At 40.2% G+C, this 27,858-nt stretch overlaps 1 protein-coding gene across 1 annotated transcript; it reads left to right on the top strand.

Moving 5' to 3' along the window:
- On the top strand, positions 1-27,858 carry SLC35B4 (solute carrier family 35 member B4). The gene is made up of 10 exons (XM_054494597.2): positions 1-362; positions 7,552-7,665; positions 10,404-10,506; positions 12,325-12,374; positions 15,054-15,135; positions 15,344-15,404; positions 16,913-17,022; positions 17,577-17,652; positions 20,724-20,799; positions 22,115-27,858. Exons 1-10 carry the CDS (start codon positions 286-288, stop codon positions 22,359-22,361), a joined length of 996 nt encoding a protein of 331 aa, XP_054350572.1. The 5' UTR covers positions 1-285; the 3' UTR covers positions 22,362-27,858.

The following is a 27,858-nucleotide window of genomic DNA, read 5'->3' as shown; positions in this document are numbered from 1 at the left end:
ACCCTGACGTAAAGGTGCACGGCATCCTGGGACGTGTAGTCTGGCCGGGGCTCGGATGCCCCCTCGGATGAATGGGACCGAGGCTGACTGCGAACTACAGCTTCTTGGTGGCGGCGTCGGTGTTGGCCGCGGGAGAAGGGGAGACCGCGGCGGCCCCCAGTGAGAGCGGCTTTCCAGGACGGTGCGATGTGCTGCGCTGCGAAGAGGCAGGAGGCCAGCTTCCTGGGGTAGCGGTATAGGCGGGCGCTTACTCTGCGCGCTTGCTCCCCCAACCCTGCACCGGCCATGCGCCCGGCCTTGGCGGTGGGCCTGGTGTTCGCAGGCTGCTGCAGTAACGTGATCTTCCTAGAGCTCCTGGCCCGGTGAGTGACCCGCTCGGGCCGCACCCGGTCTCCCGGGGCGGGGCGGTGGAAGCCGGAGGAGAGGTCCCCCCGGGACGCGCCCACGCCCTGTCCCCACCCCGCCGCCCACGGAGCCCGGGGCAGGACGGCCTGAGCCCCCTAGCAATCCGTCTTGTTTGCGCAGCCTGGGACCCCGCTAAGTCCGCTGCTTCCCAAAACTGCGCACCGGCGGCAGTCCAGCCTAACAGTTTCAAAGCATTCCTACGAGGGGAACACTCAGGGTGTTGCTGTCGTCACCCCTTTTCCACACTCGGGGGGGATTGAAGCCTGAAGAGTTTTTCACATGACCAGTCCAAGGTCGGCAGAGAGCTAGTGTCAGAACCAAGGTTCCTTCACCAAACCACTCTCTCTCTTCCTTCCCATTCAGCTCTAGCTCTTTTTTCAATCCTGTTAAATGGCACAGGCTGGACTTGAGCAAAGGTTTTTGACGTATAAAGCAGTCTGACTTTGTACATGCTGCAAAGAAAGTTTTATTTTTATTATGGCATCCTGCAAAGCGTTTGCTTTATTGGCCTTGGAGATGGTTATGAGTACTTTGCCCAAACGTACGTAAATGATGCGGTAGAACAGATTTTTATGTAGAAGATCAGTCCACGTGACCCGAGAGTGCTCTTTGAGGTGGCTTGCAAAAAGAAAAAAAAAAAAAAACAACATGTGACCCGAGAGGGCTCTTTGAGGTCACTTTGAATGTGCAAAGTTCAGTGAATAGAAGCTATTACAGAAGAGACAACAGGTGGTGTGGAAAAGGGCTCCAGGACTAAAAAGCTGTGTTGTGAATTTCACTCTTGGCTCCGTCATCCACTGGCTGTGTAGCCCTTCAAGTCACTTAGCCTCTCTTGGCCTCCTTTTCCTGGCAGTAAAACAATACCTATAGTGTTCTCTAGCTCGTGTTTCTGAATCTATACATTACAAGTTGAGTATCCTTCATTTGAAATGCTTGGGAACGGGTGTTATTTTGTATTTTTTTTTGGATTTGGGAATATTTGCATATACATAATGAGATATTTTGCGGATGGTACCCAAATCTAAACACAAATTCATTTGTGTTTCTTATACACCTTATACACATAACCTTAGCTTGAAGGTAATTGTATACAATATTTTTAATAATTTGTACATGAATTAAAGTTTGTATACGTTGAACTATCAGAAAGCAAAGGTGTCAGGTGTGGAATTTTCACTTGTGGCATCATATCAGTGCTCAAAAAGTTTCAGATTTTTTAGAGCATTTCAGAGTTCAGATTTTCAGATGAGAGATACTCAACTTGTATCTCTGTTGATCATCCGAACAATCCTGTGCAGAATATAGGTCAAGAATTATAAACTGTTTTACTGAAGTGGAAATGGTCCAAAGAAGTTAGGTGACCCTTCACTACTTGTAAGTGGCAGAGCCAGAAATGGGACCCAAGATATATAAGCTCCTAGTCCAATACCTTTTTCAACCTCCCTGCCAGTTTTGAACTTGAGCAGCCCATAGATTTTGGTCATCCAATTCTTCATGTGATGCCTACTAGAAGTTTATTTTATTTGATATCATTGATTAAATCATCCCAAAGCAACCAGTTTACTTAAGGTAAACTCTGTGTGGGGTTAAGTTTTGCTGTTACGGAGCTTGAAATTTTATTGTACAGAAAGTGTTGATAAAGATCTGTTATTTGACTTGGGAATAGGTGATGAGGGATAAAAATTGAAAAAAAAATTGTATCCAACTGTAAATCTGATACACTTTTAAAGGAAGGCCACTTTGGCAACAATTGATTTGAAAATATAAAAAAGTTGGCCAGGCACGGTGGCTCACACCTGTAATCCCAGCACTTTGGGAGTCTGAGATGGGTGGATCACGAGGTCAGGGGTTCAAGACCAGCCTGGCCAACATGGTGAGACCCCGTCTCTACTAAAAATACAAAAATTAGCTGGGCGTGGTGGTAGACACCTGTAATCCCAGCTACTCAGGAGGCTGAGGCAGGAGAATCGTTAGAACCCGGGAGGCGGAGGTTGCAGTGAGCCGAGATAGCACCATTGCACTCCAGCCTGGGCAACAGCGCAAGACTACATCTCAAAAAATTAGAAAAGAAAATATAAAAAAGTGATATCATCGGGCCAGCCATGGAAATGACAGTCAGGGAATAATGGTAATATTTGTGTTGAATATGCCATTAAATTAAATCTTGCCAAACGCTGTATGACATGAGAATATGCAAGCAACTGAATCCCCTCTTTCTAGTTTGTGAGCCCTTGACTGAATTACTTGATCTCCCTGAGTCTGACCCAACTGTAAAAGGGGGTGATGGTGATGATGGTTCTACCAGCTTCACAGAGTTTTGAAGGATGAAGTGAGACGCGCATGTAAAGCCTAAAGCACACTTGTAGGGCTTCCCATTCTCTCCAACAACTTGGTTTCAATACAGATATATTTCTTTAATATATAAAAGAAAGATGTATTTCTTTTTTATATATTTATGGTCCTGCAAAGTCGTGGACAAATCTAATTTTATAAAATATTTTCATGCATTATAGGAGCTTCTATTTAAAATATTTTGAATAATTTGTAAATAAATCATCACTTCTTATCTTTTTTTTGTAAATCTGCATTTTTTGCGTAAAACAATGGGTTTTCGTAAAGTGGTGAGGAGGTGCATTTATTAAAATAATCAGTGGTGCACCAGACTGAATAGAGCCCTTTCCTAAGACAAGTCTCCACTTCTTGTGTTACAGATCAATAAAATAAGAGCTAGTTGAACCAGATGGCCTTAAGTTTCTTTCTAGATATGGTCTTGGAATTTGTGACTTTATCTTGGGACATCACAGCGGAAGGCCCATAAATTTTTATAGCCTAGGAACTGTGCTTTTTATATTGGCTGGCTTGGAGCCATTAGGTACCCTAATAAGTAGCAAGTATAACACTCAATATAAATGCTAAGTGACTTGCAGGAAGAAGAGGACATTTTTAACCATTTTCCCCAAATTGGAAAACAAATTTAGGCTTTTCATTCTGATTTTTATACCTATGATTGGGACCAATAATAAAACACAATGCAGTGGACAGAGCAGATAGGTAGTAATGGATGAGTGCCTTGATATTCTTCCTTAGGGAGCTTACATTGTACCTTGGAAACAAGATATACACACACCAGCTAACTAACTAGGCAAGATATTGTGTGCCTTACATCAGAAAAACAATCTGAAACATTTTTTTTCCTATTTTATTTTTCATTCAAGTGCCTGATCTTGAATTAAATAGTTTCCTAAATTCAGCAAAAGAAATGCAAAAGGCATAAACTATCTGCCCAATTCATTCTCTTCAAAGTTGCATTCTTTTTAAATAAAAATTTGAATTTTTGCCAAGAGAATTCAAAGTAAGAGAAACTGTTTGCAGTTAGTGATTACAATTCCTGAGGAATAGAGCTCAAGAAAACAAGATTAAAGGATCCAAGTTTTTACTCTGAAGTTTTAAAATGAATTATTCAAGTTAAAATAAATAATTCCATTGGTAGCTATACAAAAGTGTGTTTCGAAAAGGCTTCATAAGTTGAGCTTTCAAAAATTAAATTATTTGAGTACATTAGGGAGATTTTTAAATTCTATAGAAATAGAAACAAAAAGTAGATTAGGGTTATTGCTGGACTGGGAAAAGGAAGAAATGGGAAGTGACTCAAAATAGGAATGGAGTATCTCTTGGGAGTGTCCTAACATTAGATAGTGGCAATTATTGCACAACTAAAGACCCATACCAAATCCCACTAAATTGTAATAATCATAATGCTAAGGGTAACCGCAAATGCCGTTTATTTGCCATTGACCACTGGGAGACTTACCTGACGCAGTGCAATGGGACCCTCAGCGTCTTTAGCAATGGAATGAAATGGGCATATCAATACCCACCTCCATAAAATAAAAAGTACTAAGATGCCCTTTTTAGAAATCCTTATACACATGTCACGTGAATCATTTTTTAAATCTCTTTTTATCTTTTGTAGAAATTATAAGATTCTAGATCACACTGGAACCCTCACATTCATTATCTTGCTTGAGTGAAGGTGGGTCACTGACCCGAAAGTGAGAGCAGAAAGGTAAATGGGACATGGTCTGTCCCGTCACCATCCCTGCTAAGGCACTGGCTTCTGACGGCCTCCTTCTTCATGTCTGGCTCCCTCATATTGTCATCTTCTTGGACAGGAATCCAGTCCCATTCAAGTTGGGGGCTCCCTGGAAGCTGCCACCTAACTCTACACATAATTGGGTCTTGATAATTGTTCTTTAATTGACTTGGCCTAAGCTTGTTAAAGAGAACATAGAAGGAAACTTTGAAGCCTCTTTTGGATGACCTCTTGTGCTTGGCACTTACATGTATTTTCTCATTGAATACTCACTACAACAGTGAAGTCAGTTTCATTTTAGAGATGAGAAAACTTAGTCAACTGGAATGTCTTTAAAAGGGTGAAGACCTTTTAAAGGCTGAAGACCTTTCAGTATGCAAGATCCTAAATACTGGTCATCATATTTGCCTTTTTCACTCTGTGGCAGGCACTGTGTTAAGTGCTTTTCAGGGATGGCTCATTTACTCTACAATAAATCAGAGATAGGCACTCATATGGTTTCCATTTTAAAGATAAAAACACTAGACTTAGATAAATTAATTCACTTCTGTCACATAGCAAGTGACAGAGCAGCATCTCGCATGTCCGTGTGTACTTTTAAGCACAGTGGAGCATAGTGGTTCTCAACCTTGCGTCAGCACCTGAGAACTACCTGTTTATTCACATACACAGTGACACATGCACTCACATACACTCTCAGTCCTTTCCCTGCACCTCGACTGGTATTTCTCCAACCTGGCTGCATTTGACAATCAAGTGGAAAGCTTTTAAAAGTACAGATTCCAGGGTCCTACCCCAGACTAATCAAATTAGAAGTGGGAGAGTGAGCTTCTTTGGGTAAATAGGTTTTTTTGTTGTTGTTGTTGTTTGTTTTTGAGACAAGAGTCTCGCTTTGTCACCGAGGCTGGAGGGCAGTGGCATGATCTCGGCTCACTGCAACCTCCACCTCCCAGGTTCAAGTGATTCTCCTGCCTCAGCCTCCCGAGTAGCTGGGATTACAGGCATGCACCACCACACCTGGCTAATTTTTGTATTTTTTAGTAGAGACGGGGTTTCACCATGTTGGCCAAGCTGGTCTCGAACTCCTGACCTCAGGTGATCCACCTGCCTTAGCCTCCCAAAGTGCTGGGATTATAGGCATGAGCCGGCCGCCGTGCCGACCATTTGGGAAACAGGTTTTTAAAGAGCAGAGTAGGCTGGCCCGAGTTCCAAAGCACTGTGCTAGGAACCATCTAGAGTTAAAGTTCCTTCTGTTGCTCATATTTAGGCTAATGGTTTTAATTAGCTCCTTGAATGAGGTAAATGTCTTACATGATTATTTATGGATTCCTGCATTTAGCCTTGTCCTTTGAACATAAGAAGTGCTAAAAGAGAACTTGTTGAATTGAATAGAAAGCAGTTTTCAAGGAAACCTTCATAGGCAGCAGAGCTTAAAGAGTAGAAACAGTTCTGCTTCAGTTAGTAAGCCTAGCTCTGTAGAAGAATGGCTCATGCCTATGTTGTCTTAATTTTGTGCCTAATGGGTATATTTAAGGACTTGTATATCTTGGCATTGCTGTATAATACTAACACCACCAATGCAGAATGGAGTCGTTTCTGGTAAGTAGCATTATATTAATATGTAATAATACAGTTACATCCCTCTCTTCACCAGCTTCAGGTAAATGCCTTTGGTCAAGATGAAAACACAGAGGCTGGGCGCGGTGGCTCACGCCTATAATCCCAGCACTTTGGGAGGCCGAGGCGGGTGGATCACAAGGTCAGGAGGTCGAGACCATCCTGGCTAACACAGTGAAACCCTGTCTCTACTAAAAAAATACAAAAAAATTAGCCGGGCCTGGTGGCAGGCGCCTGTAGTCCCGGCTGCTCGGGAGGTTGAGGCAGGAGAATGGCGTGAACCTGGGAGGCGGAGCTTGCAGTGAGCCGAGATTGTGCCACTGCACTCCAGCCTGGGCGACAGAGCGAGACTCTGTCTCAAAAAAAAAAAAAAAAAAGATGAAAACACAGAATACGAAGGCGGGTGAATATTGGTGTTATAGGAAATCTGGAAGCTTCAGGAGAGCAAAGATAACTGCTTACTTTGTTCTTCCAGTGATTGAGCAGAGCTGAATGGAAGACAAGCTCAAGAAAACCTGAACATTTTAAATGACTAGTTTTCAGAGTGCCTCAAGATGAATGTCAGGAGGAAGTTTTTAACTTTGTAAATTTGTTCCTAACAATCACTGTCGAACATGGGGAATCTTCCCCAACTGTTTCATAGATCACTAAGGAGAATCTATTGAATTCCACAAACATTTTTTGAGTGCCCAATATATTCAAAACACTGGGTTAAGGGCTATAGAGAATAGTAGACTACGGCAGTGTTTTTCAGTCTTTTGTTCATTACGCCTCCTCCAGAATACTTTTTAGATGTTGTTTTCTTAATCCCTCCCCTGCCATAGATATAGTGTGTACTGGTTCAGGTACTATATGTATATTTGTACTTTATTATTATAAAAAGAGTAAGATATCTCCCCCATCCCAAGAACCAATTTTGCCCCGTTGCTGGGCACCATTTAAAGTAATGTTCCTATCATCAACACTGGGTCCATTTTTTGTTTGACAGCAGTCTTGGTGATTCCTGGTCAGGAGGGATATGTAAACATTCCAGGAGACCTGAGCATATTTCTGTCCCTGGGCTTTGCTACCTAAGCTGACTGGGATCCTGATTAAAGACCTTTTTGGTGAAGCAAAGATCCCAATAAGAACATACGACCAATTTCCTGCAGTTTGCTAGGAAAGCTGTATCATAGTTCTGGGAACAAGTGTGTCGTCACAGTAATTCTCACTCAGGCCTGATACATGCAAGGAAGAGTAAAATAAGAAAGCTTGACGTTCTTCTCTGTGAGATCAATGCTAAGTATGTGTGATCCAAAGGCTATGAACATTGAGATAAAGGACAGTGGGTAATCGAAATCCATCCACGCTGTTATTCTGGCCCTCTAATTAGAATGCATTTTAGTGTTATCTCAATTTTTGTGCCTTTACCCCCTCTTTTGTTATTCACTGTACAGGAAGCATCCAGGATGTGGGAACATTGTGACATTTGCACAATTTTTATTTATTGCTGTGGAAGGCTTCCTCTTTGAAGCTGATTTGGGAAGGAAGCCACCAGCTATCCCAATAAGGTATGGTACATTAGAGTCTCTTTTAGCTTTTGGATTTTTTAAGAAAGTAAAGAGGTGGTACCTGTATAAAAGGAGGATGAGACATTCTTTTATAAGATTTATTTCAAAGATATCAGTAGAATAATAAGTCATTTTCTAAATTTAATATGTTGTGAAAATTTTGCCTACTTCGAAAATAAAATTTCTGCCACAAGATTTAAAATAACCATGATGGAGACAAGAGTGTGTATGTGTGTGTGTTCATATTTAGTATAGGAATAGTCAGAAGGCCTAGTGTGACCACAAATTTTGTGCTGTCTTCTGTGTTGGTAAAGTTATCAAACATTCTAAAAGAGGAGTATCCTTGTTTCTTTTTAAAAATGAATGGCTTTTGGAAATAAATAGAGGTAGTAGTTACATAAGTTTGTGAATGTACTAAATGCCACGGAATTGTTCACTTTAAAATGGTTAATTTTATATTACGTTAACTTCACCTCAATTAAAAGAAAATGAATGGCAAGCGAAGACAAAATTTGTTGATGCCAGACCTGTAGTACATTAGTCCAAATTTGCGTAATTGTACTCATGGGGCCAAATAGAAAACAGGGCAGTTCTTATGTTAAACAATGTATTGAAAACTGAGCCTTCTTGCTGAGAGCGACTTGAGATAAAAGTGTAATCCATCCAATTGTGAGTATTTAGTAGGATGATGTCACTTACTTCCGTTTAGAGTGATATTCTGGTGTGAATATATCCAAGTATGAAGGCAAAGGCCCATCTTTGTTGGTTTTCTTTTGCAGCATTCCTACGTAGCCTGCTATAGAAAATCTGGCTGAATTTTGTCAATATTATACTTTTAAAGTTCTCAATGCGATGCTAAATATTCCAGATACTTTTAGTTTTTCATTGGCTTTAGTATCTGCATAAAACTTTCTGCCCCTAAAGACCAGCATTTACATCGCAGTAAAAGCCCCAGCATTTCTTGACTCCTCTGGCCCTTTCCCACCTCTTGCCACTATCTCTCCCCATTCTCTCCACCACTAGCATAGATCAGGAAGTATACCCTGACACCATATCTTTTATAATAGCATCCTAGCTGGCTGACTTCCCTGCCTCCCACCTCTTCATCCGTCCATTTCACTTAATATCATTTTATCATGTTGCCCCACTCTGTCGTTACCATGATGTTCTGAATGATGTCCAGACTCCCCATCCCACCCTTTGAGGGTCTCTGTGATCTTGCCCTCATAACCATATTCCCATGCATGTCCTCTGTGTGTTGGCCATTTTATTTTCTGTAGGTGGAGCCATAATCAAAATTTTGCTCATGTCATTCATCCCCATCAACAATTTCTAGGCAAGCAATGTGGAATAGTTAAATTAATTACCCTAAAAGACCTTGACAAACTCTGTAAATGGCACCTCTTCAAGATAGAGCTAAGAAAATTTGGCAAGAAACTTTGTAAAAGTCACTGATAGTATGCTATTTAGAAGCTGTGAAGAAGCTGTTGCTGGTAATTTTGCATGTGTGTTCATTGTCAAGTTCCTCAGACTTTCCAGACTATATTAATTTAGCCTTGGCTTGACTGCCTGTTGTGGTGTGTGGCTCCACACCTAACTAGCAATACAGAATGGGTTCTTTCAGGGAAGATCACTTAGGACTCAGTGCTGTCATATCCTTCAGATATGCAAAGGTGGAAAATGGTTGGGCATCTCCAAGATCAACATTTCCTGAAGAATATGGAACCACTTTATTTGCCTTTGCCCTGCATTCTTTAGCCATTTATTTTAAATGCTATTTTTTCTCTTACTCAATATAGTAAGTTGAGTCATATGAAATTTCTGACATTCAACTCTTTTTGACCTATAAAAATGGCAATTTTTTATGGTTTGGCCCAATATATGTAGAAGGCATCTGATGTATTTTCTGGATCACAGTGATGACATACAAATGTAAAATTATTTGTTTAATTCATCTGTTCATAATTATTCATTTGTATTTATCCCTTTAAGTTATTAAGGTTACTGGATTTTTTTTTTTTTTTAGTTTTTGTTTCTGTTATTAAGACCTATAAACTTGCCATGTAATTTTATAGAGTTCTATTTTAGATTGGTAACTTGTATTTTTCTAAAGATTAATCTGTCTTACCTATATTTCAATATTTCAAATTTCACACCATAAAGTTGTTTACAATATTTAAAAAAAAAAAAAAAAAAAGATCTATAAACTTTCAAAAAACAGAGACCCTGATTTTAAATAAAAATCTGTACAAGTCAAACCATGTCCTCATTAATTTGGAGGCCACTAGTTCAGAATGCAGGAGAATTTTAGCAGCTGCTAGGCTGAAAATAATCCTTAACTTAGCAAATACTTTCTTTAGAAACAGCGAAAATTAATAGTACAAACAAGTGTGTAGAGGAAGTATTTGAGAGAATCAGCCATTTTCAAGTTCTTCAGAGGTATATGAAAATTACTTATAAAGAATCAATACAATCATTTTAAGTTGCTATGTATACTTGAAAAATTTTAAATAGTGTTTCTTTAAATGTATTTTATAACTCAGACTTTCCCATGTTAGTCTGGCTTTGTGAAGCATTTTGATATGTACTTAGTAGTTGACATTGCATAATAGTGATGCAATCTTGTAACGCAGAGGAAATAGGCAAAATGCCTTTTTAGCCAAAAATATATATTTCCTGTACTTGATTTTCTTGAAATCCTAGATTCTGTTTGATGAGCTGTTCTGTCTGCATTTCAGGTACTATGCCATAATGGTGACCATGTTCTTCACTGTGAGCGTGGTGAACAACTATGCCCTGAATCTCAACATTGCCATGCCCCTGCATATGATATTTAGATCCGTAAGTGCTGCCGGATCACGTATGTATGTTCCTCTGAAAAGTATAGTTAAGTAGATCGATTGAATATATGGCAGAACTAGAAGGGTCTTGTAGTAAGTGGTCTTGGGTAGAAGAATAGGTTTGTGAATGCGTGAGCAAGGGTGGCTTTCATCTGAGAAGTAAGGCAAAAAGAAATCTCAAAGTGGATGGTTTACTTTTATTCATCTGAGGTCTAATGAGTGGTTAATAAAAAGAAAATTAAATTTTCCCTAGGAAACAGATTTTACCTTCATTTTCCCTCATCTCTTTGATTTTATATTCAAACATGCTATTAATATTATTTAACTTATTTCTTATCTCTTCTTTCATAAAAGTACATTTACTTCTAGAACATGAAAGAGATACTTGTCTTTTCTGATTTTTTTTTTTTTTTAAGCAGAGACTTGAGATAATAAAGGGAAATTCTTGATGAAGGTAGGGTTTCTCCCAAAGCACTCCAGGCAAAAAAGGCTGATAATTGTGATGATAACATTTCCATGTGGTCTGAGATTTTTGTGAGATTGTACTGTTCCCGAAGGGAGTTTCCAAAGCAATTATAATAAGGTGACCTTCAAAGCATTGAAAACATAGTAGACTTTTAATAAACACCTGTTGAATGATTGTCACCTTTTTAGAGAACAGAGAGATCCTTGCATGACTTTTTCCTTTAAAACTGGTCGGGGGCTGGGCACAGTGGTTCACGCCTGTAATCCCAGCACCTTGGGAGGCCGAGGTGGGTGGATCACCTGAGGTTAGGAGTTCGAGACCAGCCTGATCAATGTGGGAAACCGCATCTCTACTAAAAATACAAAATTAGCTGGGCTTGGTGGCACATGCCTGTAATCCCAGCTACTCAGGTGGCTGAGGCAGGATAATCGCTTGAACCTGGGAGGCAGAGGTTGTGTTGCGCCAAGATCGCAACATTGCACTCCAGCCTGGGCAACAAGAGCAAAACTCCGTCTGAGGGAAAAAAAAAAAAAACTGGTCGGGGGTAGAAGTTGCAGGTAATGGGAGAAGCTTATTAAAAGCTCTTATAAATTAGGTGATGGAAATTTTGACATTTAAAAATAAGTCTATGATATCATTTATTCCTGCTAGCCCTGGCTTCAGCACTGAGCAATTACAGCTGACCCTTGAACAACATGGGTTTAAACTGCATGGGTCCACATATATGCAAATTTTTTTCAAACAAATATGAAAATACAGTATTCATGAGATGCAAAACATGCCTATAAGGAGGGCTGATAATGACTATATTGAGAATTGATCCTTTTTATTCTCATTGTCATCTTTAAAAGGTTTTTTTAATATATATATACATATATTCTTGGAGACAGAGTTTCACTCTCGTTGCCCAGGCTGGAGGTGCAATGGCGCGATCTTGGCTCACTGCAACCTCCACCTCCCAGGTTCAAGGGATTCTCCTACCTCAACCTCCCAAGTAGCTGGAATTACAGGTGCCTGCCACCATGCCCAGCTAAGTTTCGTATTTTTTAGTAGAGACAGAGTTTCATCATGTTGGCCAGGCTGGTCTCAAACTCCTGACCTCAGGTGATCCGCCCATCTCGGCTTCCCAAAGTGCTGGGATTACAGGCGTGAGCCACCGCGCCCGGCCATCATAATAGATTTTTATGGTTTATACTTTTGCCATCATAAGAACAACTAAATCTCACTAATTATTCATCCTAGCCTTCTTCATTCCGTGTTTTTTCCCCTTGCCCATGTTCCTATTCATCTCAAATTATGTTGTTTTTTTCCTAGTGCACTAAACCTCTCTGTTACTGTTGTCTCCTTTTGCAGGGTTCTCTAATTGCCAACATGATTCTAGGAATTATCATTTTGAAGAAAAGGTAAACAATACACTTGTATATTTTGTGTATGGAAATGATACCCTGAGCCCCTGTCCATAAGCTAGTCATCTGGATTCCTTGTCCCAAAGTAGTGATAAGTTTGCTTCTGGCCATCTACCTTTTTTCTTAGTTCTTTACCAATGAGGCCCAATCATGCAATATCCTGAAGCAGCTGACCAGGTAAGAGGTCACACCTGTGGTGTCTCTGTGTAGAACCGAATAGCTCTTGGCATCACTGAATTTTAGTGTCATACTAACCTGCGAAGCCAAATTACAAAGATGATAGGAGAGCTTCACTGTGCAGTATGGTCACCACTAGCCATGTGTGACTATTTACATTTACATTTTTCAAAATTAAAGAAAATTAAATATTTAGTGTCTCAGTTTCATTAGTCACATACATTTTTTTTTTCTCTTTTTTGGAGATGAGGTCTCACTCTGTCATCCTGGTTGGAATACAGTGGTGCGATCTCAGCTCACTGCAGCCTCCACCTCCCAGGTTCAAGTGATCCTCCCACCTCAGCCTCCCAAGTAGCTGGAACCAAAGGCATGTGTCACTATGCCCAGCTAATTTTTTTGTATTTTTGGTAGAGATTGGGTTTTGCCATGTTGTCCAGGTTGGTCTCAAACTCCTAGTCACATTTTCAGTGCTCAGTGGACTCACGGGGCTGGTGGTGACCACATTGGAGAGCCCAGATGTGGAACATTTCTAACATCTCAGAAATTCCATGGGACACTTCTGCCCTAGAAGGTGCTTATCAGTACAGCATAGCAAACTAAGGAATGGTTGTATATATTAAAAAGGAAATTCCTAAAAAGGCCCAGATAGCCAAGAAGATGGAATGAAAAGTTCAGGACTGTTCTTTGTGACCATCACCAATGGCTCTCTTTGGGACAGGAGCAGGAAATACCAGAAGAACCTGGGATGCTTTTTCAAAGTATTTGTCTGTCACCTTCATTCTGAGCTTCACCCCTCACTCCTAAGGGGGATGGATATTAGTAAGAGACAACACATACAGTTTGGGAAATTTATCAGGGAAAGTTCACTGTTAAGACCAAAATTATACAAGTTGATGGCAATGTTTCAATGTATTTGATATCCAGCCCCAAGCTCTCTATACATGCTTGGAAAGTAGCTGTAAATTCAGAATGTGAGAACCTAGAGTTTTTAAGTATTAAGGGCTGTGTCATAAAAAGAACAATTGTCCTGTCCTACTAGGCTCCGTATCATGGACCCTTTATCTCCTGAGGCTTATGAATTCCCTGAAAAGTACTACTGTAGTTGATTTCTTTCTTCTTGGTTCTCTGCATTTAAACATATATACATATGATGGTCAGGTTTATTACATTTGAAGTGATCACCATGCTTCTTATAGTGTGGAATTCGCCTTGGGACAGACCTGTGCTCTTTCCCAACCTTTGATTCTGGCTCATAACAAGGATACAAAAGAACATGTTATAAGAGGAATTGTATTCTCCTGATATTGCCCCAAAATGTTAGGGGTCCTTCTCAAGCATCTGTTGCCCTTAAGAACTTGTTCTGAGTGTGTCATCTTGCATCTGTCTAAGCCTTTTGACTCTCTTTTCTGTGTGTATCTCTTTCCCATTGAGCAGGAATTTCCATAAGTTAACTTTCCAATAGTGAATTAGTAACTTCTTATCTCCTTTTATCTTGGGTAGAAGCCCCTCAAGTTCATAGTGTGCTCCTCATTCCACAATTTGAAGATCAAATTTATATTCACCTTACCCATACCTTTATTATTATTTTTGGCCTCAGTTGTAAACCTCTTCAGCGTGATCTTTCCAGACTGAAGAGGTTCATTATTTTTTACTGTACCTCCGCTCGTACCTGCTTCCTCCCCAACTGCTCTCTAGTGTGGTCCTCTTGGCCCTTTTAGTCCCTTTCTCTTCTTATTAGCTAGTTCTGCTGGCCTTTTATGAGGTACTGTGACCAGGACAATACTATGTATTTGAGTAGAAAACCTGGGATGGTTCATCTTCTTAATTTCTTTTAATCCTTGCCTGAGGCCTTTTGCTTGATCACCAAGAATCTAAGAGGGTGCTAATGATACTAGCTAATGTGAAATGCTACTGTTATTACTGCCCATAGTTCTATAATCTGAATATCCTTCCCCTTATCCAACTATGCCAACATTTTAAAACAACGTTAAGTCATTCAGAGATTTAAAAAACACAAGCTTCGCCCAGAGAATCGATGATTGGATTATTTTCTGAGTATTGAATCCTGCTGCTTGCACCTGATAGCCTGTTCTTCCACATGCACAGTGTGTCTTAGGACACAGATTTGGGCCCCCTAAAGACAGGAAAAGCAACAGATCCTAGTAAGGACTGGGTCAGGCTTTCATTTGGACTCTTAAGAGCAGAATGCAACATCACATCTGGTCTATTTCTGTTTTTGTCTCCTGATGAAATAATCGATTGGTCAACAAAGTGTTGGAGACAGACTGAACAGTACTAAGGAAAAGTATTGGTTAGAAACCAGTCAGTATCCTGATTCATTCATATGCACACTTCTGTGGACTCTGCTGGAAAGTGATCCTGTCTGTCATATTTTAGTGATTTGTACTTTCATGCACCATCTGACTGTAAGTATCACTGGGAAATTCATATCTGTGCTTTCCTAAGGTGTTTTTCTTCTTCTTTTTTTTTTTTTTGCAGATACAGTATATTCAAATATACCTCCATTGCCCTGGTGTCTGTGGGGATATTTATTTGCACTTTTATGTCGGCAAAGCAGGTGGTAAGAAGCTCACAAATCATTTTATGTTCACTACTTGCTATTGGGGCCCAGTTACCAGGCAGTTAATAAAATTCAAATTTTTATGTAATACAAAGATTTTGAAAGAGAAGAGGGGAGGGAAATGGGTAACATAAATGTTTCCCTTGTATGTCGGGGACCTTGCACGTAGTTCTGCTCTCTGTACCTAGTTTATTTTCTTATTTCCTAGACTTCCCAGTCCAGCTTGAGTGAGAATGATGGATTCCAGGCATTTGTGTGGTGGTTACTAGGCAAGTACAATAATTATAATAAAGCTAATTGCCTCTGCAGTTGTGTTTGCTGAGTTTTCTCCTAAGAGAAATGTTTCTTGGTAAGAAGCTTCAGATAAACAAATTATGCCATGGAAGAGAGGCACCTGGGATCATATTTCTCTGAACCTTAGCGTTCAAGAAATGAAAAAAAGAAAATGCCCCTACATTCGTGGCAGTATGTTCTACAACATGGATCCATGTTTTTCTTGGTTGCCACTGGTGTAGAAAGAAAAGTGTGTGTTTGTCTACTTGCACATCACACCCTTAGAATGTCATCCGTCTCTTCACGATCTGTCTGCCGAGTTGAAGCTTCTGCAAGAGGGCACGTTAGAGCGATTGACTCTTTAAATTTCCGAGGGACTCATTTCTAAAGACTTATTTTCTTCAGAGGTTAGCTGTTCCATATGGCAGTGTTCCCAAACCTGACTGATCATCAGAATCTCCTGGGAAATTTTTAAAAATACAAGGATCTCTTTGTGGAATTAAATAGGCAGCTCCTGTAGAGCTTTGTTCTCACATTTTTTGATATGGAGGTGAGACTCGTTCCAGGGGCTTTCAATGATAACAATAACAGATTGAGACTGACCAAGTGGAAGAGAAATAGCAGTGAAAGAACTGTGTTCTCCTTGCTTCTTGGCTTTGAAACTTTATCCCTTGTTGCTGTTTGTAACATAGAAAGATCCTTATGCGCTATTAGAAAAATACTCCATGAGAAAAATTTGCAAAGGATATGAACATATAGTTCACAGGGGAAATAGTAGTACCCAACAATTTTAGGTTCAGCCTCACTAGTCTAGTAATCAGGGAAATGCAAATTGAAACCCAAATGCAATACCTTTTTATGTTGGCCTAACATACTGGCAAGATGATGAATGGTTATCTCATTGCTGCTGAGGGTACAGTAAGACAACTATTTTTATATAATAAAAATAGTTTGGGTATAAATGGACACAGCATTTATGGAAAAATATTGTGTATTGTATTTTTTAAATGTCCACAGCCTTTGACTCAGTAATTCCACTTATGAGGGTTTATCCTAAAATATATCAACATTTGTTTAAAGATTTGTATACAAGGATGTACATTAATTTTAATAATGAAATAATTGAAAATAACCATCCTCATACATTTAAGTGTGCTACATCCATATCATAGTCATTAAAAGCATTCTTTTGAAAAAATTTTAATGACTGATTTGAAGGAAAATTCCAGGCAAAAGCTCATGAAAAAAGCAAGATATAAAATTCCATATGCAATCTGATCCTGTCTTAGTGTAAAAAAATTTACATAAATGAATATATAAGGAGATGTAGAAAGCTGTAAAGGACTAGCTGGTAATAATGTATTTTTATTTCTTTTTACAGTTTTGTACACGTTCTACAATTAGTTTGTAATATTTGCAGGACTTCAAACAATAATGTTCTTCAAGAAAAACATCTGGAAATGAACAAATGCAGATATCTTGTAACCTGATGTTTGTTTTTTAGGTATTGGGGCATTGACTTTTGCTCTTCTGATGTCAGCAAGGATGGGGCTATTCCAAGAGACTCTCTACAAACGATTTGGGAAACACTCCAAGGAGGCTTTGTTTTATAATGTAAGCACCTTCTTGAACCTGGGAACATGAAAATTCCTAAGTTGTAAAATGTTACTTCAAGTGAACTATTAACATTCTTCTGATGTAGTTGAAGGTGTATTATTGGTAGATGGCTTTGAGACCCACAGACTGAAGCAGTTTTGATGGGATGCTCTGGTGGGTTCCGAGTCACAGTTCACTGCATGAGATGATCACAATCAATCAAAGCGGATTAAATTGTGCCTGCATATTTAGCAAATCCTTTTGTGCAGAAAGACTATATGTTTAAATTTCTCCATTCCCTGTTGTTGAGGAAAGGATGCTGGCTCCATTGTTCGCTTTGTCTGTGATGGCCCTCAGACCCTATAAGGGCAAGAACCATAATTTGGGATTTAACATCCTGCCATACAATGTGAAGTGGTCAAGAAGCACTGTATACATTTAACTTAAGTCTAACTTGCTTTTCTTTGTATTGCTGTCAAACAACCTGTACAACTTTTAATCATTGTAAAGCTACTGTAATTATTCTATAATGTTTTTGCACTTACATTTATGTGACCTGTTTCTTTTCATAGCACGCCCTTCCACTTCCTGGTTTCGTCTTCTTGGCTTCTGATATTTATGACCATGCAGTTCTATTCAATAAGTCTGGTGAGTTTGGGGTTAGACAGTAGAATCACCTGACAGTTTCTGAGGCAGAGTCTCAGTTTTACTCTTGACTTGACCTCGGCCTTTTTCGTAATCCTATTCAAGTCATGTATTCCTTTCGAAAATGTCTCCATTCCACTTTCCAGTCATTGCAGCAGCAAAAGCTTTTACAGGGGTTTCTCAATTATTTACAAATGAAGTAAAAGAATATCTTCGAGTTTTCCATTTTGCTTTGGAATTTGTGTGTTTGCATTTGAATGTGAAATGTTTGATGTTTTGAGAATGCAAATGAATACTTATAGCACACTGCAGAGACTGGAGCCCTGCGAAGTTGGGCAGCCGTCCAGCTCTCTCAACTGCTGTTTATCCTTCTCTGCCGTGAAAGGCAGAGCTGCTCACAGATCCAGCCCAAGCTGCCATGGAGCAGAGCAAGAGGGGAGCTCAATGATGACAAGGTTTTTCTCCTAGTTACAGATGAGATAGGCAGCAGATGAATAAGCAAAATTAGTTTCAAGTGTCTAGTGTAAGTTAGCTGTTACTTTTTAAAGTGGCCAGTTAATAAATTAGCTATAGATTGTCAGTTAACTTGAAAGGGATCACTTATATGATCTGATTATCTACTAACAGAGTATAATATAGACACATTGAACACACAAGGAACAAATAAACATTTTTAAAATCAAGGCTTTATGTTGCACACACCTCAAATGCTGAAGTGCATTTTGTAGAATGACAGTAGGTGCTCAGTAAACATTTGTTTGCTATCTGAGCATGAGTTGTGAAGTTATGACTATTCTCTGCATTTATAGTGTTGCCTCTCCCATTTGCCCTATCTCCCAAAAAATGTGAAGGTAGTGTGTAAGAGTTTGTAAGGCTCTGAATTACTCAAATAGTCATTTCTTCATATTAACACAACAGTTTTTAAGATCTCTGAGAGGTCCCACGTAGCAAAGGGCTATTGAAATAAAAATGTTGTCAAATTCCATGTGATTGATTTAGTTGTTAGAATGCTGCTTCTAAAAATCACAGGGCTAGGTATTTATGATAAAATGTTTTACAGAATCTGTCTTCAACTTCTTCAGAATCATTTCCAAGTTAAAGATACATTTTCCTTCTCTTGCTTTCCTTGAGATTAAGTGTCTGAGATCCGTGAATTTTCCAAGAGAGCTAAATATCTGTCAAAATATTGTAAGTGATATTCATTATCTCTTTCCTTCAGAGATTCAGTGTATCTCTGAAGTTACTAAAAAGTAATCACGTTTGTTAACTTCCTTTTCATTTCAATACTTGCTAAGTATATCAAAGACAATAGAATACCAGATTATTGGCATTGCCCACTGATCCAGAACCAAGTTTCAAAAATTAGTCTTTATGTGTATGCGTGTGTATGTATATATGAGACATTTTATTGGTGAAAGAAAATTAATATTTCTTACCAGATCTCAGCATCATTGTATCAGAATTTCTTAAATTATGCTGTATAATTCAAAACCTGAAAACAATTTAGTAATACAAAAAAACTGAGCCGTTGAGGATTTCTATGTCTGTATTCTCTTTCATCTTAGATATTTTATTTCCTCCCACAAATTTACTGTGCAAGTGTCATTCTATAAAGCTAACATAAGAGTGAGAGTGTGTGTGTGTATGTGTCTTTTAATAGAGACAGGACCTCCCTATTGCCCAAATTGGTAGATTGGTCTTGAGCTCCTGGGCCCAAGGGATCCTCCTGCCTTGGCCTCTCAAAGTGCTAGGATTACAGGCGTGAGCCACTACTCCTGGCCTAAAACTAACGTAAGAATATATTTAAAGTTATTCACAGTTCCATCAACCTAGACATCTGCCAATTTTATTTTTATTGATTTTCTTCTAGACCATGTGTGTTTACAGAGATTCTTACATAGCTGTAATCCTTGTGTGGATATAATTTTATATTTGTTTTTTACTTTTCTTCTGAGTTTTTTTATGTGGCTATATAATCTCTATGATTTTTGTTTTTATCAAATGTACAATGCCTTCTCTAATGAAAGTGCCTTTGTTTATGTAGCCATTGCACCATCATTGGGCATTTGATTGATTTTGATTCAGAGTTATTCTTTATTATGTATAGTACTTTAATGAGTGCAGAACCTTTTTCTTCCTTTGAATTAAACTAGGATTAATTCTGAAGAATGGGTAGGAATACTTTTATAGACCCTTAATAAGGATTATGAAATTGATTTTTTAAAGAATGACCCCAAGTTATACTGCCACCAACCTGTGGCTGCCAGTTCCGTTACCAACTTGCCAGATGAAGATATTATTTATACATTTTGAATTGGCTAGGCGCAGTGGCTCAAGCCTGTAGTCCCAGCACTTTGGGAGGCCAAGGCAGGTGAATCACTTGAAGTCAGGAGTTCAAGACCAGCCTGGCCAACATGGCGAAACCCCGTCTCTACTAAAAATACAAAAATTAGCCAGGTGTGGTGGTGTGTGCCTGTAGTCCCAGCTACTTGGGAGGCTGAGGCACAAGAATCACTTGAACCTGGGAGGCAGAAGTTGCAGTAAGCTGAGATCATGCCACTGCACTCCAGCCTGGATGACAGAGTGAGACTGTGTCTCAAAAATAAATAAATAAATTTTGAATTGCTAATTTTGTAGCTATAAAATGGTACAGTCTTATTTACTTTGGATTTCTGTAATTACTAGTGTGATTGAACATATTTCCAAACGGTATTTAGTTACTAGCCACCTTTCCTCTTGTGTTGAGTAGTTAAGGCTGTCTATATCATTTTATCATTTCCAGCCTTTCTGTGCTTCACAGTCTTTCTTTGTAAAGTGAGGTACTATTCAGGCAAATGGTAAAGCACTTCCTTAAAAATTAAAACTATTATTTGTTTTAAGAAACCAATTTAATGACTTTAGTGGCTGCTGTAGACTGGAGTCAAGGCAAGTAAAGTGATGCGTGATCCAATTCTATTTGCAAGGAAGACAATGTTGCTGTTCCTATTATGTTCAGTCTGTATTACCCTGTTCAAAATATGAAAAATTTAGCTGTGAAAAAGCGATATGGCTATATCCTCTTGTAACCTCTACAGAGTTATATGAAATTCCAGTCATCGGAGTGACCCTGCCCATCATGTGGTTCTACCTCCTCATGAACATCATCACTCAGTATCCTTTGGACTCTGCCATCATCCTTATGTCATCGTCAGGTTCTTTTGGCATAGGAATGGTCATTCTTTTCTTCTAACAGTGTGTTGACTTCAATCTGATTTTCGCTGGATTTATTCTGCAGTAAGCTGGAGACAGAGACCCATTCAGGGAACTCCTTGTAGAGGGCAGAAGAGATGCTAGTGGTGCAGTAGGTCAGTAAGGCACAGGGCAGCAGGAGGAAGTGCTCTGAGTGGAAGCGTAGGAGTCCGTTGATTGATAGTGGCAGGCGTGGTGGCTCACGCCTATAATCCCAGCACTTTAGGAGGCCGAGGTGGGCAGATCTCTTGAAGTCAGGAGTTTGAGACCAGCCTGGCCAACATGGTGAAACCCCATCTCTGCAAAAATACAAAAGTTAGCCAGGCATGATGGTGAGTGCCTGTAATCCCAGCTACTCCATAGGCTGAGGCAGGAGAATTGCTTGAACCCGAGAGGTGGAGGTTGCAGTGAGCTGAGATCATGCCATTGCACTCCAGCCTGGACGACGGAGCAAGACTCCATCTCAAAAAACAAACAAACAAAAAACTACTGAATAGCATAAATCATCTGTGATTTGTACCTGTGATTTTTTGGTGTCCTAAGATATTTCCAGTAATCACAAGCTGCTGCAAAGTCCTGAAAGAAATTTCAAATTACCAGCTACTTAGGAGGCTGAGGTGGGAGGATCGCTGAAGCCCAGGAGATCGAGGCTGCAGTGAGCTTGATCACTCCACTGCACTCCAGCCTGGGTAACAGAACAAGACCCTGTCTCAAAAAAAAGAAATTTCAAAGTAATCAAGTTTTCGTTTTTCAAAGTGGTTATTTCGAATGACCTTACTTTCATTATAAAAATAATTATGTCTTTGAAATAGTGAAATGAATCAAGATTGACCTCATTCCTCTGAAGTCAGCTCCTAGATTTGCCATAGAGTCCCTTTCTGGAGGAGGGGATAGAAGGGCTGGAGGCAAGATAAATAAAGGTGAATGGGATCACCCTTACCGAGAGCGTCACCCTCTGTCATTATCTTGGAGGTGCCTGTCATTATAACCATAGGAAGACTCCAACATAAGAATAATTGGGGGTTTTTTAGGCGGTTTCGAATTGGTACCCATAAATGGGATGGCAGGACAGGAGTTGTTCTGCAGGTTCTCCCCAGTAGGAGCCTCAGAGTTGCCGTAGCAGACCTTCATGTTTTCTTAGAATATGTGAAGTTAAGCCAGGGACTATGCCAGAAGGTTCTCTCACTGATCCCCCAAGTACAGTCTACAGAAAACTACCTTGACTCCACTCCTCCAGGTACGTGTGCATCCGGGGTGTGTTCATCCTCACCACGGAATGCGCCTCCCTCACCGTCACGCTCGTCGTGACCCTACGCAAATTTGTGAGCCTCATCTTTTCCATCTTGTACTTCCAGAACCCCTTCACCCTGTGGCACTGGCTGGGCACCTTGTTTGTCTTCATTGGGACCTTAATGTACACAGAGGTATGGAACAACCTAGGGACCACAAAAAGTGAGCCTCAGAAGGACAGCAAGAAGAACTGAGGCCTGCCTGGAGTATGTAGACCAGTATCGTCGTGAGGAGGGACCCTGTGAAGGTCTGAGCACCGTTTCGCTTTTGTTAATGCCGAGCTACCCGCAGTGCTGAGCCAGCCATGCAACAGGAAATCTTCAGGAGGAGGGGACTTCTCACATTGCTCAGACTGACACATGTAGACTGAATAGAAACCCCTTAGCCCTAAAATAGAAAAAAGAACAGTTCTGGACTATTGAACAGCCCATTCATTTATTTCTGTTTTGTTTACCGAAATATTCAGTATTATTCTTGTTTTTTGAATTCTGAGTCTCCTGAACAACAGGCTTACTATCCATGGTCTTGGAAAAGATTGTCCCTTCTCTTGCTGTTCTAATGCATCTCTGCTACAGCAGTCATTGTCATCCTGTGGCCTTATCCCTTTTGTCTCCCATCACCTTTTCCTTCTTCAGCAGCACCTCACGGTCAGTCAGACACTGCAGGCACCACCATCACCAGGAGTGGCCAAGTAAACTGAGACACTAGTTACCAGCAGGGCTGGACTTCCTCCAGCGTTTTGGGAAGGAAAGAGATGTTCCCCTGAGCTGATTCCCAGTGACAGTGGAGCAAGACTAGTGGGACTCCTCTTTCCCACATTTTGCTTTTTTTTTTCTATGCAAAAGTCAGATGCTTCTATCCGTTGCTTTCTGTGATTAGGGCAGCCCTGCAGCATATCTCACAGCAGACACAGTGTTCATAACAAAGAAAGGTTGTGCCGGGCACGGTGGCTCATGCCTGTAATCCCAGCCCTTTGGGAGGCTGAGGTGGGCGTATCACTTGAGGTCAGGAGTTCGAGACCAATCTGGCCAACGTGGTGAAACCCCAACTCTACTAAAAATACAAAAATTAGCTGGGTGTGATGGCGCATGCCTGTAATCCCAGCTACTTGGGAGGCTGAGGCAGGAGAATCACTTGAACCCGGGAGATGAAGGTTGCAGTGAGCTGAGGTCGTGCTACTGCACTCCCACCTGGGCGACAGAGTGAGACCAAAAAAAAAAAAAAAAAAAAAAGAAAGATTGTTATGGACTGTATGGACTGGGCACCCCTGAAGCCCATTACCTAGGCCACAGTGGTGGCGGCAGGATGGCCCTGCTCAGCACCACAAGAGCCATGGCTGTCCCTGTTGGCCCAGCCGGGCACTCACAGGGCAGAAGGGTGGGTCTCGAGTGGGAGGATAAGGCTGCACCACCAGGAGATTCCCCTCTGCCCGATGACTCTGATAGAGTCACGACCAGTCGGGAATGCATAGATGGAGATATATAGTGTGTGATGTGTAAATCAGGTCAAACCTCAACTACAATTGAAAGTTGTTATTGTCCTATAAGGTATCTTACCATTCTCGATGGGTATTGAGGATGGTTGGATGTGCTTTACTGTATGTGGAAACATGCCTCTCTTTGCTAATCATTTCAGAGGTCCAGTTTTCCTCTCACTGGACAATCTTGAATAGGAGGAACGCTGTTGCTGTAATATGCGTAGCTTGTGTGTGCTCTTGTGTAGTTTGTGTGTGATCAAAGGGCACGGAAGTGGCTGCACTTTCACATCCCTTTTCTTTACTTAGCTGGAACCTTACATACCAGTACCTGCTCCTCTGTAAGCAGCTGAACTCACCGGCCGCTTCTCTTTTTGCCTATAGACAAAGACTGTGTGTGTGTGTGTGTGTGTGTGTGTGTGTGGTGCACGCATTGTGTTCTTAAACTGAGACATGGCTCTCCAGGTCTCCTGGGCTCATTCCATGGTGTGGTATGTTTATTCCACTGTCCAGAGCTATTCTCTGATGGATTTGAGCAACAGCAGTGGAGATAAATGTCCTAGAGTCACCAGGTCGCTTGGAGAAGTCACTTAAGCTGCCTCGGGTTTTTGTTACTTAAAATGTGGATATTATTTCTCCACCTAAATCACTGAGTTTACAGAGTAATAATGTGTTGCTCTGGACATTGACAGCTTTCTAGAGCCAGTAATGGGCTCTTCTGAAGGATGCTGAATTAGAAGTGAACCTATTCATAGGATCAAAAGCCACTTGCTTTGAAATATGTAGAGTTCCTCAGAACTGATGGTGCTAGAAATATCCAAGTGTTAAATAACCTTTTAAAAGCAACAAAAGCTACTTTTTTCTTACCACTTAATAGAAGAACCTGTCCCTAGAGGCAACTTCATTGCTACATATCTGGAGTCTCTGAACTCTTAATAGGATGCAGCCTCACATACATAATATCACCCATTTCATGTTGATGAAAACATTACAAGTTTTCATCACTGGGTATGTGTTGATGTTCACAGACAGTACTTGGGCCCATTAGGTTTTAGCATCTGGTCTTAGAGCATGTGTGTTCATCTCAGCGTGAATACCTCAGCCAGTCTTATGAATAGGAGGCTATGTATGGGCAGGGAATAGATTAGAACACTCGCACAAGATGACCACATATAGAAGCAGAAAGCCCCAAATCCCCTGGGAACTGGTTTTTCTCTAGTAGCTGAATATAAGGAAATATGTCTAATGGACACCAGTTAATACTTTTTAAAACTACTCTTAAAAAAGAAATACGTTCCCCTTGGTTAACTGATTTTTCAATCCAGGGTGGACATTTTTTCAACCTTTATTAAAAGGACAGATAAACTATTTTGTAGAAGATCAGACTCCTACTAACTGGAAGAGAAATGTCTATTAAATGTCTCTCCTGTTTCTCTGGGTCAAGACCATGTAATTTTATGCTTCAGAGATGAAGATATAGTTTGTTTACAAAGAGTTTAGTCTTTAAGACATCCAAAACTCTATGCTAGAGCAAAAATCAAATAGCAAAGGACACTAGCCAGAAAATACAGTGTATGTGTGTGTGCACCTGTGTGCCTGCTGAACAACTTGACAATGTAACAGATAAGGTAACAGCAGATGGTGGATATTTGAATTGTATTAGCTTAATGTCTGCATATCTTTGGCCAAAACTCTATTGTCATATTAGAAACATGTTATCTTTTTCATGTTTATTAGTAATTTATTTTTGATTCTTTGTTTTCTTTTTCGTCCAACTAAAACAACTGTAATGTACTTGATACATTTATATCAAGTTCTAAAGTATTTAGACAAATCCAAATACTTTTAGTTTTATCCTCCTTTCCATGCTGTTAACCACAGTGAAATGCTGCTGTATTTTGATTTGGTCAGTGCTACGGAGGAAGACCATGAAAGCTGAATTGGTCTGTGCCACCCAGAGTAAACCTCTTCTCTTCTTCTGGAAAGATGGCTTGATGTTTTTCAAGGATTCTAATAAATATCCCGCAGTCATCTCCTGAGCAGCTTTCCTCTATTTCACTTCCGAACTCCTTCCCCCACTTTCTTCACTCCAGTTTCTTCACTTGCATTGTTTTCTGCTAAGAAAGATCTATCATCTTGTATCTGTTTATGCCTCTCTTTTTTGGGGCCCCTGGATGTTTTTGTGGATTTTTACAGAGTATTTATATCTGCACAGCATGTATTTTGTTATACATTCTTACAAGCATTGATATTGGGGGGTACATTTATAATAGTGAGAATATCTGGCAGAATGTGTGAATGCCATATCTGTAGATGAGGATGAATGTGAAGGGTTAATGTAGAAATGTTTGTTTATTCTGTTACAGCTCAAAATGGAGGCTGAGAATCTCTACCACCATTCCCTTCTCTATTTGAGAATCTCTACCACCATTCCCTTCTCTATTTGGGAAACAATGCTTTTCTTATTTTGCTATTTTTACCTTCCCATTAACTGGCTTCACTCAACAGTGCCAGATACCTATGGAGAGGGGAAGTAAAACACCTTAGGTCAGGAATAATTATAAACCAATGAGTTAGCTCAGGGCCGGTGGACATGTTCACTGGTGGACCAGTTGGCATTGACCTAAATGGACAGAGAAATGCACATGGAGGAGAACTACGTTGAAATCAAGATCCTATGTCTGTTGTATTTTGTTTCTCTTTGCCTGGAGTAAATAGCATTATAAGTCATTCCACCCTTATTAGATAACCAAAGCATATTGGTCTCAATAGCTTTCTCCTGAAAAATGTGATTGAATCTTACCTATGGCAGTTCACTCTTAAGGTTGAAAGAACTGTCAATATAGATAAAATCCATTCCTTCTTATTATTGATTGGTGTGACATTTGAAAATGTGTCTAAACAATATTTGTAAGTAAAAGAACTAGTCATAAGCCTCAAATGTGTTCAATGTGTACCAAGCTGGAATGAGAGACTGGCCCCTCTTGGCTTTAAAGTAGCATGTTGTCTTTTTCTAGCAGCTTCTTCCTAGTAGACACTCCAGGGATGGGAGGGGCCAGGGATCATGTCTTACTCATTTCTGTATCGCCAGCCCCTGGCATAGTGTCTGGCTTATGTTACATGAATAAATGAATGCTTGCCAAGATCTCTTCTTCCCTCAAGTTTCTGGAAAACCTGAGGGTTCCTGATACCTGTTCCCACTCCTCATCAACGGGTTGGCAAGAAAGCAAATGAGGGGAGACATTCTTAACATTCCAAGCAAGAGAAGGAAGAACGACTATTGGGAGGAGGTACACCAGAGATTGCTCAGTGTGCAGCCTGCTACCTCACTTTTGGCTCTCTGGATTGACTGGCGGTAGAAGGGAAGAGCATTATGTAGTTAGCACCTTACATATTTGATGCTCAGGAAGAAAGTGCAAGGAGATCCCTAATAGAACATTAAAGATTCTTAAAAGTTTTTGAAGTAGGCTGCCTGGGGTGACCAGCCCCACCGTTACATCTCCATAGCTGGTACAGTTAGCTTGTAGCAGCTGAAGCTGATGCCTGGAGATCACTGTCTGTCAGTCTGATCTCAGTATCATGCTGAGACACCTCCCCTGAGCCTTACCTACTTAAATTGATAACCGTCCTACCAAAATTTGTCAATTTTAATCAAGTGAGGCAAGTTGCAAGGGAGCCAGAGATACGTGAAAAAAGAAAAGCAGAAATACTGATACTTTCTAAGAAGTTGTAATAATTTCTTTGGCACATTGACTTACTGATATCTTTTGAAATGCAGAGATGACTCTTGTGAACCAAAGAGAGCAGCAGTGGTTATTCCCCGGCGCAATAAAAATGCCTTTGTGTATCACTTGCGATTGCCAGTCATTTCTGTGCCAGTTGCTTTCATTCCAGAGAATGGCCTCATTCTCCAAAAAAAGACGATGATTTTAGAAGTAGGATTTCCTAACAAATTATGTGGTGGGGAGGGATGGCGGGGATTTTATTTATCCCGTCTGAGCTCTTCATACAGTATTACCATTAGGTTTTAAGAACAAAGATGGGGGAGGAGGGAGTAGAAAGCTGAGAGTACGTAGAACAGCTACAAGACATTAGTGGGTATTCAGATTTTGAGCTGTGTAAATATCAAACATCGGCTTCCAGCCTTAAGAGTTATTTGAGCAGAGAGTTAAGGAGGAACGGGAGATTTTGTGAATAAAATGTTTTGCCAAACTGAA

The sequence above is a fragment of the Pongo pygmaeus genome, chromosome 6 (genome assembly GCF_028885625.2).
Source record: "Pongo pygmaeus isolate AG05252 chromosome 6, NHGRI_mPonPyg2-v2.0_pri, whole genome shotgun sequence".
Classification (NCBI taxonomy): domain Eukaryota; kingdom Metazoa; phylum Chordata; class Mammalia; order Primates; family Hominidae; genus Pongo; species Pongo pygmaeus.
Note: the sequence above shows the minus strand (reverse complement) of the source record. Positions and strands in the feature narration are given on the sequence as shown.